Below are 16,071 nucleotides of genomic sequence, written 5' to 3' on the forward strand. Positions count from 1 at the left end.
ATATTCACCATAAATAGCTATTGTGAATGGAAGAAACGTCCATTATTAGAATGCAATATAAAAATATTGGTGGGATTGGTGGCACTGATGAGATGCATAGAACAACGACGTTCTGAATAGATTATACAAAATGTTTTACTACTGGATGATTCAGTACTAAAAGAAAACAGACCTAATATCGCATACAAATGTACTAGGTACTAAAAGCAATATGTACCATTTGGGATCAGGTTTGTACGAAATAGTACGAACCAACTTCAAATCCATTTATTTAATAACCTTCCAAAACTATTTTTTATTTGATTGGTTTTTTGATTGTTTGCGACACTTTACTACTTTTAGTTTTATGTTATCGAAGAAAATAATCACAATAAATAGCTATTGTGAATGGAAGAAACGACACTGTATCAAATGTCAATATTAGTGGGATTTGCATTGATGAGATATTCTGAATAGAACACCAGTATAGTAGCTCATACAAATGTTGCATCCAGTACTAAAAGAAAACAGGTTATATCTCATACAGAAGTACTAAAGTACTAAATATTTTTACGAAAAAGTACGCAACTTCTTCGAATCCATTTATTTAATAAACTCCTAAAACTATTTTTTATTTGGCGTCATTGAAGTAACATATTGTAGAAGTATGTCCTATAGATAAAACTAATCAGAATGTAAAATTCCTAAACTATGAAGTCTTTTGAAATCTTTGGGCTTGAATTTGTATATCCACGACTTTAAATAAACAAATCCTAATAATATTCCATCTAGAACATATACCAACATATTCCGAAATGCGGAATCGCAAATCCCAAAATTTTTCTTTGTCCATAATTGTTTAACCCTGAAACTTATAAATTTAAATATCGGTAATATAGTTCTTTTTGATGAGAAGTTCAAGTTGAAATTGTTTTGGAGTCCGGGAGTAGCTCTAATTTTTCGTTACAAGAAAAATGAATTCTTGCGATTTGCGATTGCGAATATCGGAACATGGGGGGATAAAGTTTTCATGTGAAAATATTATTCACATATACATATTGATAATGCCTATTTTATTACACTCTAAAACGTTGCTTTCATTTAGATTTCAATTAAAATATACCCGATTAGATTGAAATAGGAAACTAAATTTCAAAATACTCTCTGGATAATTATCAATTATTGCAATCCCCACTCAAAATGCATAGAAAATGGAAAACTGATTGAGTTCATTTTAATTTTTTACCCCCCATAAGGCCTTTTCAAAAATTTCCTTAGGGACTTTTTATTACACCATTTTAAAGTTACGAAGAGTTAATTCCAATTAACCAAAATTATTTTGATTGTATACTTTTGAAATAAAAAAGAGGTCCCAACCGACGATAAATAATTAAATAAAAACAATTATAGTATATAATAATAAAAAAAAAAACAATAACATATGCTAGTAAAACAAACAAAAGCAAAACCTAATAAAATGAAAACAAAGAATCACTTCATAAAATGTACTTACGATGGTAATAGTGGTGGTGGAAGAGCACCGCCAGGTCGGCCACCTGGCAATGGTGGAGCACCGCCGCCTGGGCGATTTGGTATAGCTGGTGCTGGCCGACCAGTAGCGGGTGGAGGTGGTGGTCCTCGCCCTCCTGCAGCAGGCTAGAAAAGAAAAATAAAATAATACAATGACAACTCGTCCAAATATAATTTCACTATGAATTCCAACCTGAGCTGTAGGTGTTGGTTTGCGGGGTCCGCCGGGACTGGGTGGTGACAAACGTGGATTATCCAAACCACTGGGTAACCAATCATTTTTCACTGGTGGAGGCAAAGGAGCTGATACAGTGGCCATAGAAACATCACCTAAAAACAAAGAAAAACATTTTTGTAATTCCAACCTGAAATTCTAGCCACCATTGTCTAAACCCACCAATAATTCTGAGAGCATCTTTGCATGCATGGTACATGCGTAACATTTCTTCGCGTTTGCTAGCAGCTTCGGCTGATTCTTCCATCATTTGTGACTATAAATATTAATATTATTATAAATTTTGAATTCGTTTTTCTTTTTTTGGAATATTTACTTGATCTCCCGATGCATAGAGATGAGCCAAAAGTTCACCATTTATGAAATCTTTTGTATTGTTTATGATGAGCATCATTATGCTTTTAGGTACCATGTCCCTTGTGGTCTTTGTGACAATCTTCATATAGGAATCAACTAAATTGCGAATAGTTTCAACTTGACGCTCCAATTGGGGATCGGTTGAAGTCTCAACACTGGTCTGCTGTGCAAGGTGAGTAATGTAATAAAAAGAACACATTAATTCAATAGCCAAACATTTCTTTTTATCAACAGTTTTTTTTAAGAAATAAACGAAAACAATCATAAATTGCATTAACCAAAACAATTATAAAAAAATTCATTTTGTTACATAAATTGGAAGTATAAAAAAATAACTTTTTGATTTTAGTTCAAATTTAGTAGATAGGAGGACACGAATAGAAATTGAAATATAAGATTATTTGTTTCTGTTAGTAGGAGATGTGTATAGAAATTCTTTACAAAAGAGAAGTAGATTAGTTGATTATTTGGCTTGCCTATGAAAAAAACAACAAATTAGTCATTAGGAATCTGAAGCTTTACAAGTCAGGTTTAGGAAACGGAGTTATACAAAACATTTAAAAAAAAATATTGGTATAATTTATACCAGAAAAAATTATAAAAATTATCAATATCTGGTATTTGTGAAATTAAAATAGGACGAGTATATATTTTTAGATTAAAACTAAATTTAATAGACAATATAAAATTACACTGCAAACAACCCTATATTAGAGATTAAATTATATCCATTTTAGAGTAGTTTAAGATTGCCTTTTAAATTTGGGGATTGAAAAACTCAAGTGTTGCAATATGCCAGCTGATAGCTCTATCGTAAAGCTACGTACCCAAATATCACCTTTGGGTACGTAAAAAAATTTTGCCAAAATTTTCTATAGAAATAAAATTTTAACAAAATTTTCTATAGAAATAAAATTTTGAAAAAAATTTCTAGAGAAATAAAATGTTGACAAAATTTTCCATAGAAATAAAATGTTGACAACATTTCCCATAGAAATAAAATTTTGACAAAATTTTCTATAGAAATAAAATTTTGAAAAAAATTTCCATAGAAATAAAATGTTGACAAAATTTTCTATAGAAATAAAATGTTGACAAAATTTTCTATAGAAAAACAATTTTGGCAAAATTTTCTATTGAATTAAAAATATTGACAAAATTTTCTTTAGAATTAAAAATGTTGACAAAATTTTCTTTAGAATTAAAAATTTGACAAAATTTTCTATAGATTAAAAAATATTGAAAATATTTTCTATAGAATTAAAAATTTTGACAAAATGTTCTTTAGAAATAAAATGTTGACAACATTTTCTTTAGAAATAAAATGTTGACAAAATTTTCTTTAGAAATAAAATTTTGACAAAATGTTCTTTAGAAATAAAATGTTGACAAAATTTTCTTTAGAAATAAAATTTTGACAAAATTTTCTTTAGAAATAAAATTTTGACAAAATTTTCTTTAGAAATAAAATTTTGACAAAAAGTTCTGTAGAAATAAAATTTTGATACAATTTTCTTTAAAAATAAAATTTTGACAAAATTTTCTAGAGAAATATTTTTTTTTTCGATATTTGTTCAAATGGGGAATATTTTGAATTATAATAAAACGATTTTCGGATGTTATATATATTTGATTTTGTTCTATAATTCCGAAATATAAAAGGCAACGTTATTTAAACTTTATATTCCTAGATTTTTTTTAATATCGTGATTAATTCATCTTCTTCACCACAAGTTGGTGAATTTTTTTGTCACAATTGCTAATTAATCTATATACTCATTTAATATTTTTGTAAACCTGACTTTAAAGCTTTTCAAACCAACAACAAAAAAATAATTGCATTGTTAATTATAAATTTGAATATTTGTATATACATAGTTATTTATATGTATGTCGTTGTTCTAATTTCAAAATACCTTAACAGAGTTGCAAGAATTTACAAAGTAATACAAATTTTAGAAAATATATTTTTAAAATGAGAGCCAAATTAATAACGAATATAACACACCTTTAACCAAAAAAAAATTAGAAACATAACAAAAAACCCAAAAAAAAAGTAACACAAACCAACTTAACAAACAAAACTAAAACTTTGAAAAGTGAATGCTTGGTGTTCACATCTTATAGCAGGATAAAGGGTAATGGAAACCAAAAATTAACGAAATCAAACTTAGAATACAAAAGAAAATGCACACATACTTTCTCCTGTTTCGCATTTGTCATATACAAATCATTGTTATCATTGTATATATTTCGGTTTAGATTTTGGTTAGTTCGTATTTTTTTAACCGTGATGAAATAAAAAGAAATAAAAATACATTAACGAATTGTCTGGCTAAAATAAAGTTATGTGAAAAACGTAGGATTTATATGGCAATAGTAACGGAAATAAATAATACTACACTAAAAGTGAACACAATGTGTGAAGAGACACTCAATAAGTAAGAAACCAATTTTTGCCCCCCTCTAAAAGGGAAACCAATAGAACTTAAAGCATTATATTTTGGAAATAATTGTAGTTTTCTTTCACCAGATTTAACTATTATGTGATCTCTCCGATGAATATGCAGATATTGTATAAAAAAAATTAAATTAAACAAACCTCTCGTCCTTCCTGCATTTTTTTTTAATTTTTTGCGTTGATTGATAGGATCATTTTATTTTTTTTTTGCGGCGCAAACACACACGCACAGAATATCCAAAGTAATTAATGAAAACAGAGAAGAGACAAAAAATTATGGAAAATAGTCGTTAATATGTGGTTAATATTAAAATTTTCAAAAACAGGCTTTTTAATGGTTCAGAGTTACTGTTACTAAGAAAATTATTGGATTTGTAAATAGATTTTGTTTTTGGTAAAGGTTAGTTAAATTGGAAGGAGATGTGCGTATGTTTTTGTTGAATTACGAATGTTTTAAATATAAAATCAATAGGCCTGTTATTTAACCACGTTGTCGTTTATAAGGACTATGTTTTTTGTTATTGAACACTGAACACTTGGGTTGTTCTAATCAAACATAAAAATAGGTGAGCTTTCAATTATAGCAGTATCAAAAAAGAGTTTTTTGTTTATTAGTAATATGACAGAAATGAAAGGTTTAACAAAAAAGACATACAGATGCCACCTAGCCTTAGCCCATTTTTCTTATTTCTTTTATTTAATTTTAAATCGATTAATTTTATTTTAAATTTTATTAAAAAATATTACACCCAACGAATTCTAACACCAAAAAAATTTGCTCACCTGAGCAGAATAAGTTAAATAATTAAATGTCATGCTCCCGTAAATCCTAGGAAAACCTACCTAGAAAGAATGGCATCACTCGAGTTCGAATTAATTTAGGGGTTTCTATTTTTGAGTGGGTGTGTAATTACAAATTATATTGATTTTCAAAAATAAGTATTTAAAAAAATTTTTTTTTGACAATATATTCAAATTCATTTTTTTTTTATTTTTTGTATACTTTTGACTCCTACTCAACAGCAAAATATGATGTGACTTGACTTTCGAAATAGAAGAACCGAAATTAATTTTCTTTCGTTTGAAATATAGGGGACATGGGGAACAGCAAATATCTTAAAAACTGCTTCATACTTTTAGGTGATAGGAAACAGGGCAAAAAAATCTGCTGCATGTTTTTATGTGTTATCCCGATCTTTGAAGGATGTTAATAAATGGAGAAAAACTCGATAGCAAAATATGAATTTCTAATTTCAGGCTACTGGGTCGGTTTCTATTAGTCCAAGACCCCAAATCGGGACGTCGATATAGCCAATCATCGAACTTCACTTGTCTGCAAATAAAAACCGAACCTATGACAAATTTTAGGATGATAGCGCCATTGTTTAAGACTGTAGCGTACTTGATTGTAGGGAGCAACTGATAATTTATTCGTTTTTTCTGTTTTTTCTTCATAAAAAAAACCTGGAGAAAATCGTCGATAAAGTGTTGAAACACGTCACCTATTTTAAACACTTTCACTACCGATGTCCACTTAGAAGAACATTCGAAAAAGACACCAAATTCTATTTTCCCACATAGTTTCGATTTATTTCTCGTTGTTATTTTAAAGTACAGGCTTTAATCTATATAAGCTATAAATATTTTCCATATTGGTGAGCACTAAAATACATTTTTATAAACTTCTTTAACAATAAACGAAAAATATGAAAATTTGAGACAATTTTCCTACTGTATGTCTCTAGTAAATGGACATTTATACAAAAACTATAGCCGATACTTTTTCAGGTTCTTTTTTGTATTTTTTCTCACACTTTGAAAGATATTATAGGTCAAATAGCGCTTCTTTTCGTAAGACAATTTGGTCACAATTCAAGAATCAAGTTTAGAGAACAAGCTCATATAGCTCTTGAAATAATTGAGGTAGGATCTCAAAATGACAATTTTTGTTTTACAAGCTGTTAGTATTAGTAAAAACAGAAGAAAAATTAAAGTTTTTAACATTAGGTTTATTTCGGTAGTGAAAGGGTTAAACGCTTTTTTTAACTATAAAGACAAAACGACTTCATTGAAAAGTTTTTGGTTTTTTTGGCTTTCGAACAAAGAAAAAAACTTTATTTTAGAGAAATGCGCATTCTTATTTTAAGGACATTAAATCTTTGGCCTCTGAAAATATTTTTTTTTTCAGTGTGTGTCCTGTAATTTTCTGTAAAAGGTCGAACATTTTCCATAATTTTTTTATGATTATAAATAAGTAAATAAATAAATTGTTTTCTCTAATAAGAAGCGTAGCGAAATTTTTTTTCTCGGAGCGGAGCGTTTTTTTTTTCGCCGGAGCGAAAAAAATGGACCGCTCCGAATCTCTGTTTCTGAGTACAAATTAATTACATCCTCAACAAAGTTTTTAACTCGCCGTTGGTCATTTCATCCCAGCAATGATGTTATAACTTCTTCATCGTCGTCAGAAGAACTATTCTCCAATAGCGCACCTTAATGGTGTTGGCATAGAATTTTATTGTCTCGGCACTAAACAATTGATAAATTGTTTTTTTTTTTTTTATCTTGGTAAATTAATCAGCTGTGTTGAAGAAATTGAAAATCAACCACAATACACGCGTCACACACTTTCTTTTGTATTTTCAACAACTCTATTATTTAGGTCGAAGTATAAAAGCGTCTTCAACATCTGATTGAAAGTGTAACCATCTGCACCGCAGACCAGCTAAGGTGTAAAATGGGTTACACTTTTGCTCTTGCGATGGGTAACACCCCGTCAATCGAACGTGCACTTTTTGGGTAGGCTGAATTGAATTTTCCAATCGAACACAAATTTTCGATTTATGGGTGTAAGGTGTAAAATATGCAACAAAAATTTTCGATTTATGGGTGTAAGGTGTAAAATATGCAACATATTTTTTACCAATCGAAATCACCATTAGATGAGATATACTTACACCTCGTACCAAATTTCAACCGGATCGGTTGAATTTTGCTCCTCCAATAGGCTCCGGAGGTCAAATCTGGGGATCGGTTTATATGGGGGATATATATAATTATGGACCGATATGGACCAATTTTTGCATGGTTGTTAGATACCATATACGTACACCTCGTACCAAATTTCAACCGGATCGGATGAATTTTGCTTCTTTAAGAGGCTCCGCAAGGCAAATCTGGGGGTCGGTGACCCATTTTTAATACCATCCGACCTACATCAATAACAACTACTTATGCTATGTTTCAAGTCGATAGCTTATTTCGTTCGGAAGTTTGCATGATTTCAACAGACGGACGGACAGACATGCTTAGATCGACTCAGAATATCATCACGACCCAGAATTTATATACTTTATGGGGTCTTAGAACAATATTTCGATGTGTTACAAACGGAATGACAATGTTAATATACCCAAATCTTATGGGGAAGGATATAAAAATGGTATTAGTTTATATGCGTGCTCAAAAAGGCTTAAAAGATTTCGGCTTTGCCAAATTTTGTTAAAATTGAGAAATGTAATAATTGTGCATTTTTGCAAAAACTGAGAAATTTTGTAAAAATGGAAAACTTTTATAAAAATTGTATAATTTTGTAAAAATTTAGAAATTTTTTAAATACATATTAAGAAATTTTATAAAAATGGCGTTATAATTCTTTGAAAATCAAATTATTTTTGATAGACGTTTCGATTCTATAGGTAAATATCTAAAAAGTCTGATGGTTTTGAGAAAATTAAGTGCATTATTGGAATCAATGGTAAATCCAACCTAGAATTGGCTAAGTATTATTCTTCGATTTATTTAACATTTTAAAAACTTTTTAAGTTACTGTTATACTGAATGCAAACCTATAATTATGTCCATAAATGTATCTAAATATGTTGGGGAAAAGATGAAAAAAAAAATGTTTCTGAATATTCGTTTCGTAGAAAAAGATATTCCTTTTTATATATGGGATAGCATAAAACTGAAGATGATTACATTAAATACAAAGAAACACATATATTTAAGCATTTATTATTTACGAGAATGTAGTTTATGAAGCAACCAATAAAAATCCATGGATGTTAAGCAATAAATGATTTGGGGAAAATGACACGTATATGATTCAACATTGAAAAAGTTCTAGAACATGAAGCAGTTCAAATAACATTGTAATGGACTCATATGAACATATTCATATATGAAAATATAGAGAGTAGTTATTAGGGATTTTCATTCTCATATGTTTTTTTTGTATAAATAATAAAGTATGTATTTTTGTTTTTGAAGAGTTTGAAAAAAAAAACAAATACAACAAAAAGCAACACCCACCTCGTCTCCATTTTCCTGAGTTTCAGATTTTTCGGGATAAACACCGGCCCGTAAGAATGATGCTTTCCATGATTCAACATCTTCAACTGTTTCACAAGACAATTCAAGTTGTTTATAATCCTGAAATTAGAATTATCAATAGATTAATATTTAATTCACACAGATACTTTTATTCGCATATTTCTTACCTTGTATACATTACGTCCATCTGGACTGAACAATGCAAATGTGACACGTCTTGACATTGACATGAATCCTTGTTCAATGTCTCTCAATTTCAAACCGTCCAATGGCAACATGAATTTCTTTTCTTTTTCATCTTCATCTTTGTACCAAGAGATGCTTTCCGAAGTTAATACAAACCAGTATGGACGTGAACCACCTTAAATTATTTATATAGGGAATAAAGAGATAAAGAGAAATAATAATAAAACAATTAGTATTATTTTTTGAACAATTGTCTTTTACGTTTTTTATTCGTATAAATGATTTCTATGGATGTGGTGCTTAACAAAAAACAATATAAACGAAGCAAATCAAAACCTATTAAGCAAATATAAAGAGAAAAAAATTGCTGTACATTTTGAAATAATTTTTATTGGTATTAAGTTTGCATTATCTCGCTAAAATAACCATTTTTTTCAAGGCTATTTTTCATTAATTATTCGTTTTAAAGAAAATGTATTTTGTGCATTATTTATTTGCTTGCAAAAAGGATTTTAGGGCTTTATTCTTACTTTTAGCGGCCAAACTGCAACTTAGTACCCACCTTTTGCTAAAAAAAGTAGAAATTGACTGTCGCGTTAAACGTGCACATGCTATCTCCATTATTTATGAATAATCACTGGCACTTCTTTTATATATTTTTCAGTTAGGCAAGAAATAGTGGTCGTCTTAATTCGAAATAGGTTATCGCTGATTCCGAACAGTTATTTAAACTACGATTATTAGGGAATTATTTAAAGTTACACATTAAAAGGGAATCCAGTTTTCTATAAATAAGCCACCATCTTCTTGAATATGGTTAGAGATTGGAATAGAACAAATCAAATTCTGTATGCAAGGCGGATCTATAATTAAGACCCTACATTTACTAACTTTTTTGGTAAAATTGTTTCGGGTATGGAGAATGGTTATTGCTTCTACACGATTTGGGTTAGTTTAAACCTGCTGTGTTGGTCTTGATTTATTTGCCTGATTTGATAGGCAAATAAATCAAGACCAACACAGCAGGTTTAAACTAACCCAAATCGTGTAACAGGCTGGTTCAAAAAAAAAATTGTCAAAATTTTATTTCTATAGAAAATTTTGTCAAAATATTATTGCTACAGCAAAATTTTGTCAAAATTTTATTTCTATAGAAAATGTTGTCAACATTTTATTTCTATAGAAAATTTTGTCAACATTTTATTTCTATAGAAAATTTTGTCAAAATTTTATTTCTATAGAAAATTGTGTCAACATTTTATTTCTATAGAAAATTTTGTCAAAATTTTATTTCTATAGAAAATTTTGTCAAAATTTTATTTCTATAGAAAATTTTGTCAACATTTTATTTCTATAGAAAAATTTGTCAACATTTTATTTCTATAGAAAATTTTGTCAACATTTTATTTCTATAGAAAATTTTGTCAACATTTTATTTCTATAGAAAATTTTGTCAAAATTTTATTTCTATAGAAAATTTTGTCAACATTTTATTTCTATAGAAAATTTTGTCAACATTTTATTGCTATAGAAAATTTTGTCAAAATTTTATTGCTATACAAAATTATGTCAAAATTTAATTGCTATACAAAATTTTATTTCTATAGAAAATTTTTTATTGCTACAGCAAAATTTTGTCAAAATTTTATTTCTATAAAAAATTTTACAAAATTTTGACAAAATTTTATTTCTATAGAAAATTTTGTCAAAATTTTATTTCTATAGAAAATTTTGTCAAAATTTTATTTCTATAGAAAATTTTGTCAAAATTTTATTTCTATAGAAAATTTTGTCAAAATTTTATTTCTATAGAAAATTTTGTCAAAATTTTATTTCTATAGAAAATTTTGTCAAAAATGTATTTCTATAGAAAATTTTGTCAAAATTTTATTTCTATAGAAAATTTTGTCAACATTTTATTTCTATAGAAAATTTTGTCAAAATTTTATTTCTATAGAAAATTTTGTCAAAACTCTATTGCTATAGAAAATTTTGTCAAAATTTTATTTTTATAGAAAATTTTGTCAAAATTTTATTTTTATAGAAAATTTTGTCAAAATTTTATTTTTATAGAAAATTTTGTCAAAATTTTATTTCTATAGAAAATTTTGTCATAATTTTATTTCTATAGAAAATTTTGTCAAAATTTTATTTCTATAGAAAATTTTGTCAAAATTTTATTGCTATAGAAAATTTTGTCAAAATTTTATTGCTATAGAAAATTTTGTCAAAATTGTATTGCTATAGCAAAATGTTGTCAAAATTTTATTTCTAAAGAAAATTTTGGCAAAATTTTATTTCTATAGGAAATTTTGTCAAAATTTTATTTTTATAGAAAATTTTGTCAAAATTTTATTTCTAAAGAAAATTTTGTCAAAATTTTATTTCTATAGAAAATTTTGTCAAAATTTTATTTCTATAGAAAATTTTGTCAACATTTTATTTCTATAGAAAATTTTGTCAAAATTTTATTGCTATAGAAAATTTTGTCAAAATTTTATTGCTATACAAAATTATGTCAAAATTTAATTGCTATACAAAATTTTATTTCTATAGAAAATTTTTTATTGCTTTTTTTATTGCTACAGCAAAATTTTGTCAAATTTTTATTTCTATAAAAAATTTTACAAAATTTTGTCAAAATTTTATTTCTATAGAAAATTTTGTCAAAATTTTATTTCTATAGAAAATTTTGTCAAAATTTTATTTCTATAGAAAATTTTGTCAAAATTTTATTTCTATAGAAAATTTTGTCAAAATTTTATTTCTATAGAAAATTTTGTCAAAATTTTATTTCTATAGAAAATTTTGTCAAAATTTTATTTCTATAGAAACTTTTGTCAAAATTTTATTTCTATAGAAAATTTTGTCAACATTTTATTTCTATAGAAAATTTTGTCAAAATTTTATTTCTATAGAAAATTTTGTCAAAACTCTATTGCTATAGAAAATTTTGTCAAAATTTTATTTTTATAGAAAATTTTGTCAAAATTTTGCGTCTATAGAAAATGTTGTCAAAATTTTATTTTTATAGAAAATTTTGTCAAAATTTTATTTCTATAGAAAATTTTGTCATAATTTTATTTCTATAGAAAATTTTGTCAAAATTTTATTTCTATAGAAAATTTTGTCAAAATTTTATTGCTATAGAAAATTTTGTCAAAATTTTATTGCTATAGAAAATTTTGTCAAAATTGTATTGCTATAGCAAAATGTTGTCAAAATTTTATTTCTAAAGAAAATTTTGGCAAAATTTTATTTCTATAGGAAATTTTGTCAAAATTTTATTTTTATAGAAAATTTTGTCAAAATTTTATTTCTAAAGAAAATTTTGTCAAAATTTTATTTCTATAGAAAATTTTGTCAAAATTTTATTTCTATAGGAAATTTTGTCAAAATTTTATTTTTATAGAAAATTTTGTCAAAATTTTATTTCTATAGAAAATTATGTCAGTTGATTGAATTCTACTATTTTTGGTAGAATTCTACCAACTGTGACAACCATGCTTGCTAAGCCTACTAAGATTTGCAGAAAGATGAGAGATATCTGTATACATTTCCTAGCTGACGAGAATCTTAATATGAATTGGGGTCAACATATTTCAGAAAGGGTATTCTTTCTGTTCCTTTTTTTTGTTTTTTGTTCAGTCCGAAATATATAAGCTAAAAGAACTAATGTGGATTAAATAATAAATAAAGTTTACTTCTGCCCTACCTCAAGGTCACAAAAATTCAATTAGTATCATCCAATTTGGCATATTTTCAGCAGCTTTTTAACATGTCTTTCTTTAGTTATGAAATTCTTATGTTTATGCTTTTTTTATGAATTTGAGTTTTTATAATTTTTCTATAATGATATTTGCAATTAGCCTACACGAAAAAATGCTGAGGAAATTCAATAATTAAAATGTTTACCTCCTCCCAATAGAAATCGCATAATTATCAATTAAAAAGATGTAAAATAAAATATACTTTCTTGCAAAGTAGATATTGTACATGTATAATACAGAAAAATAAGGCATATTGTTGAATGTGTATAGATTATGCGATATATCAATAGCAGTTTTTACAAATCTGTTTTGCATGGAAAAGCGATTAACAAACAACTGATCCAATGGCTAAAAAAGTAGTAAATATGTTTAAGTTTGTATTTTGTTTGCTGTAAAGCAACAAAAAACCTTTATCGAACAAGTTTGATGACATAGATAAAAGATATTCTACATGTTTTGTTATGAAAATAGCATAAAAATATTTCCCATTTATCTAACAACTTTTTTTTGATTTCAATGAATATAAAACAAATATACAGCAATGTTTTCTCCATAAATATTGCAACAAAAAAATTAAAAAAATTTATGGATATAAAACATAAAAGCCACATGCATACATGATAGCAACATGCTTGTGGAGCAATCGAAAAATTAAAATGACACAAGAACAAAATTAAGAAAACAAACGAAATAGTGTAGAAATGCAATGAAATACTTGCCCGTCTAAAAATTGGGGGATTTAATTATATGTGATTAGATCATAAATTGGCAAATTTTTGGATGTTAACATATATACAGTGAAACCTCTCAAATTTGGACACTCTGAAAACGGGACACCTCCCAGAAGTGGACAATTTATGTGAGGTGCTTCGATACATTACTACATTAAAATTTACCACCCATAAGTGGACACCAGCTAAATACGGACACAATTTAAGCGACAATGGGTAATCACTTCTGAGAGGTTTCACATTAAATAATTTTGCAGAAATTATATCTAATTAAAATCACATTTAACTATAAATAAATCCAGACATAATTTAAATACATCTCAAACATTAGATCCAGATGAATATTGAGGTCTGATCCATAATATTTAGATATGATCATATTTTTTTTTTTTTAATTTCATATCTAGTTGACTTATATCCCTTAATTTTTATTCGGACGAGTAAGAAAGAAAAAAAAAACATAAAAATGTCAACTAACAAAAAATCGTAAAAACAATATTGAAAAGAGCGTATTTTTTTAATACGAACCAAGAGCGCGAGGTAAATAATACATCAAAGCTACAAAAAATGAATAAAAAACGAAAAATTTCGTGAAACCATACAGGACGAAATGAAGGGAATTGATAATCATACATAAAAATGATTGAAAAAAAGAAACACTAAACACAGTTTTAGTTAATTCAACAAAAATTTTACATGCAAAAAGTTAAGGATCTCATGAACACTATTTTGAAAGTAATAACAAAAATTAACTATGGTATCATCGCTAAGCCCTAACAGTAACTGTAAGTTTTATTTTTTTTTATAATAACAGGAAAAATAATACAAATCATTGATACAAACCTTTCATGATTCCCAAATTTTGTATAACCATATGACCCTTGCGAATCACTTGGTTACCAAGTTGACGTGTACCAGTTTTATTTGCATTTTCGGATTTGTTTTGAGCACTTTTTCGAGAACAAAAAAACAAGAGAAAATTCATTAATCGAAAATGAGTTTTATGATTTTGTGGCTGAGTGTAACCTACTTGGCAAAACCAATGAAATCTTCGTGATTGGTATTCATGTAAGCCAATTCAAAGTCAATCAATAACAAAATCTGCTCTTTGCAAAGTTGTTCTCGTTCTCGTATGTGTGTGGTTATAATACGTTCGGTTTCTTCTCGTAAACGAGGATAACGTGACATCTGAAATATAATTTTTTTATTATTGTATTCAAAAAAATCTTTGTCAGGGTCAAAAGGCAATGCTTACTTTATCCGTGCATAAACGCACAACAGCAGACAATTCCTGTACGACTAGATCGACACACTTGATGACGGGTTCTTTCAATTGTGCAATTTGACGTTTCACAATGGCCTCAAAAGCCATATCGGGTGTGAACAGACCTACACGAATACCATGGATATTGCGAATAGCAAATGAAATTTCTCGGCGTAACTCTTTTTCGTCACAAGCCATTTTGACAATTTCAAAACGTAAACTAAAGGCAAAAAAACGAATTTACATTATACATTAATCATATAGGCATTTTAAGTTAGTTTTACCGTTCATGGAATATGCGATTTATTTTAGCACCTCCTGATAATTCATTGGTATTTACCAAAGCTGAGCCAGAGCCTTCAATAGTACGTTCAAAATCCGATTGCAATTGCTGGATCATCCTATTGATAGCACAACCATTTTATATTAATGCGCTCTATAATTTCAGACTTAGACTTACTGTAACATAGCTTTTGTTTTAATACTTGTATCTCCAGGTTGGAAATGTTTAAACTCCTGCACATCCTTTTCCAATGCCAACATTTGTTTCTGCAGTTTATCCCTGAGCCCGGGTAATGTGTCTCGAATGTGATTCGTCAATTGTTGATTTAATACACGCTGTAAATATGGTGTTCCCAAACGATCGGCAATATGACGATAAGATGGATGACTTAAGAAGAATTTTCGTTCAGCGGCCAAAGCCTGGTGTATGTCTTTGCGACCATCAATATCTTTCTGAGAACGATTGACCACACCAATATAACCACGACGCAGTGGCAACAGTTTATTCTCCAGAATATCACGAGCATCTGTACCCTCGTCCATCAAATCGAGTTTTGTTATGACACCAATAGTACGAATACCCTGAGGATCAACCTCTTTGGCCAATTTCAAAGCATCCGAATTAGCCAAATCCGTATTGGCTGGAGTGACAGCCAATATCAAACAAGTCTCTTTCCTTATAAACTGAAGAATCATATTACGTATCTGTTGCTCAATATCAACGGGTTGATCACCAATGGCAACTTTGGTCAAACCAGGCAAATCGATCAATGTCAAATTGAGGACATGAGGAGAATGCACACGAAGATTAATTGGAATATTTGAAATACCCTTATTACTACCAGTAACACGGTCGGTTTCATCTTCGATTTCTTTGCGAATTTCATCGAAACTTGTGAATTTCTTTCCCTTGCAATGTAAAAATTCGCCATATTCTAATTGCA

At 27.9% G+C, this 16,071-nt stretch overlaps 1 protein-coding gene across 9 annotated transcripts in view; it reads right to left on the reverse strand.

Moving 5' to 3' along the window:
* The window catches only part of shi (dynamin-1 shibire), a 50,796-nt gene that overhangs the window by 23,015 nt on the left and 11,710 nt on the right, over nt 1-16,071 (reverse strand). For 7 of the 9 annotated variants that reach the window (XM_075300336.1, XM_075300340.1, XM_075300342.1 and 4 more), the window contains 12 exons: nt 15,306-16,062; nt 15,130-15,246; nt 14,837-15,065; nt 14,612-14,769; nt 14,425-14,531; nt 9,062-9,255; nt 8,874-8,993; nt 4,704-4,715; nt 2,061-2,264; nt 1,907-2,000; nt 1,703-1,839; nt 1,493-1,635 (listed from right to left, as the gene is read on the reverse strand). In XM_075300336.1, the coding sequence (XP_075156451.1) occupies nt 1,493-1,635; nt 1,703-1,839; nt 1,907-2,000; nt 2,061-2,264; nt 4,704-4,715; nt 8,874-8,993; nt 9,062-9,255; nt 14,425-14,531; nt 14,612-14,769; nt 14,837-15,065; nt 15,130-15,246; nt 15,306-16,062 (2,272 nt within the window). The remainder of the gene's footprint in view (nt 1-1,492; nt 1,636-1,702; nt 1,840-1,906; nt 2,001-2,060; nt 2,265-4,703; nt 4,716-8,873; nt 8,994-9,061; nt 9,256-14,424; nt 14,532-14,611; nt 14,770-14,836; nt 15,066-15,129; nt 15,247-15,305; nt 16,063-16,071) is intronic. The other 2 variants (XM_075300338.1, XM_075300339.1) reach the window with 2 other exon arrangements.

The sequence above is a fragment of the Haematobia irritans genome, chromosome 3 (assembly GCF_050003625.1).
Source record: "Haematobia irritans isolate KBUSLIRL chromosome 3, ASM5000362v1, whole genome shotgun sequence".
NCBI lineage: Eukaryota > Metazoa > Arthropoda > Insecta > Diptera > Muscidae > Haematobia > Haematobia irritans.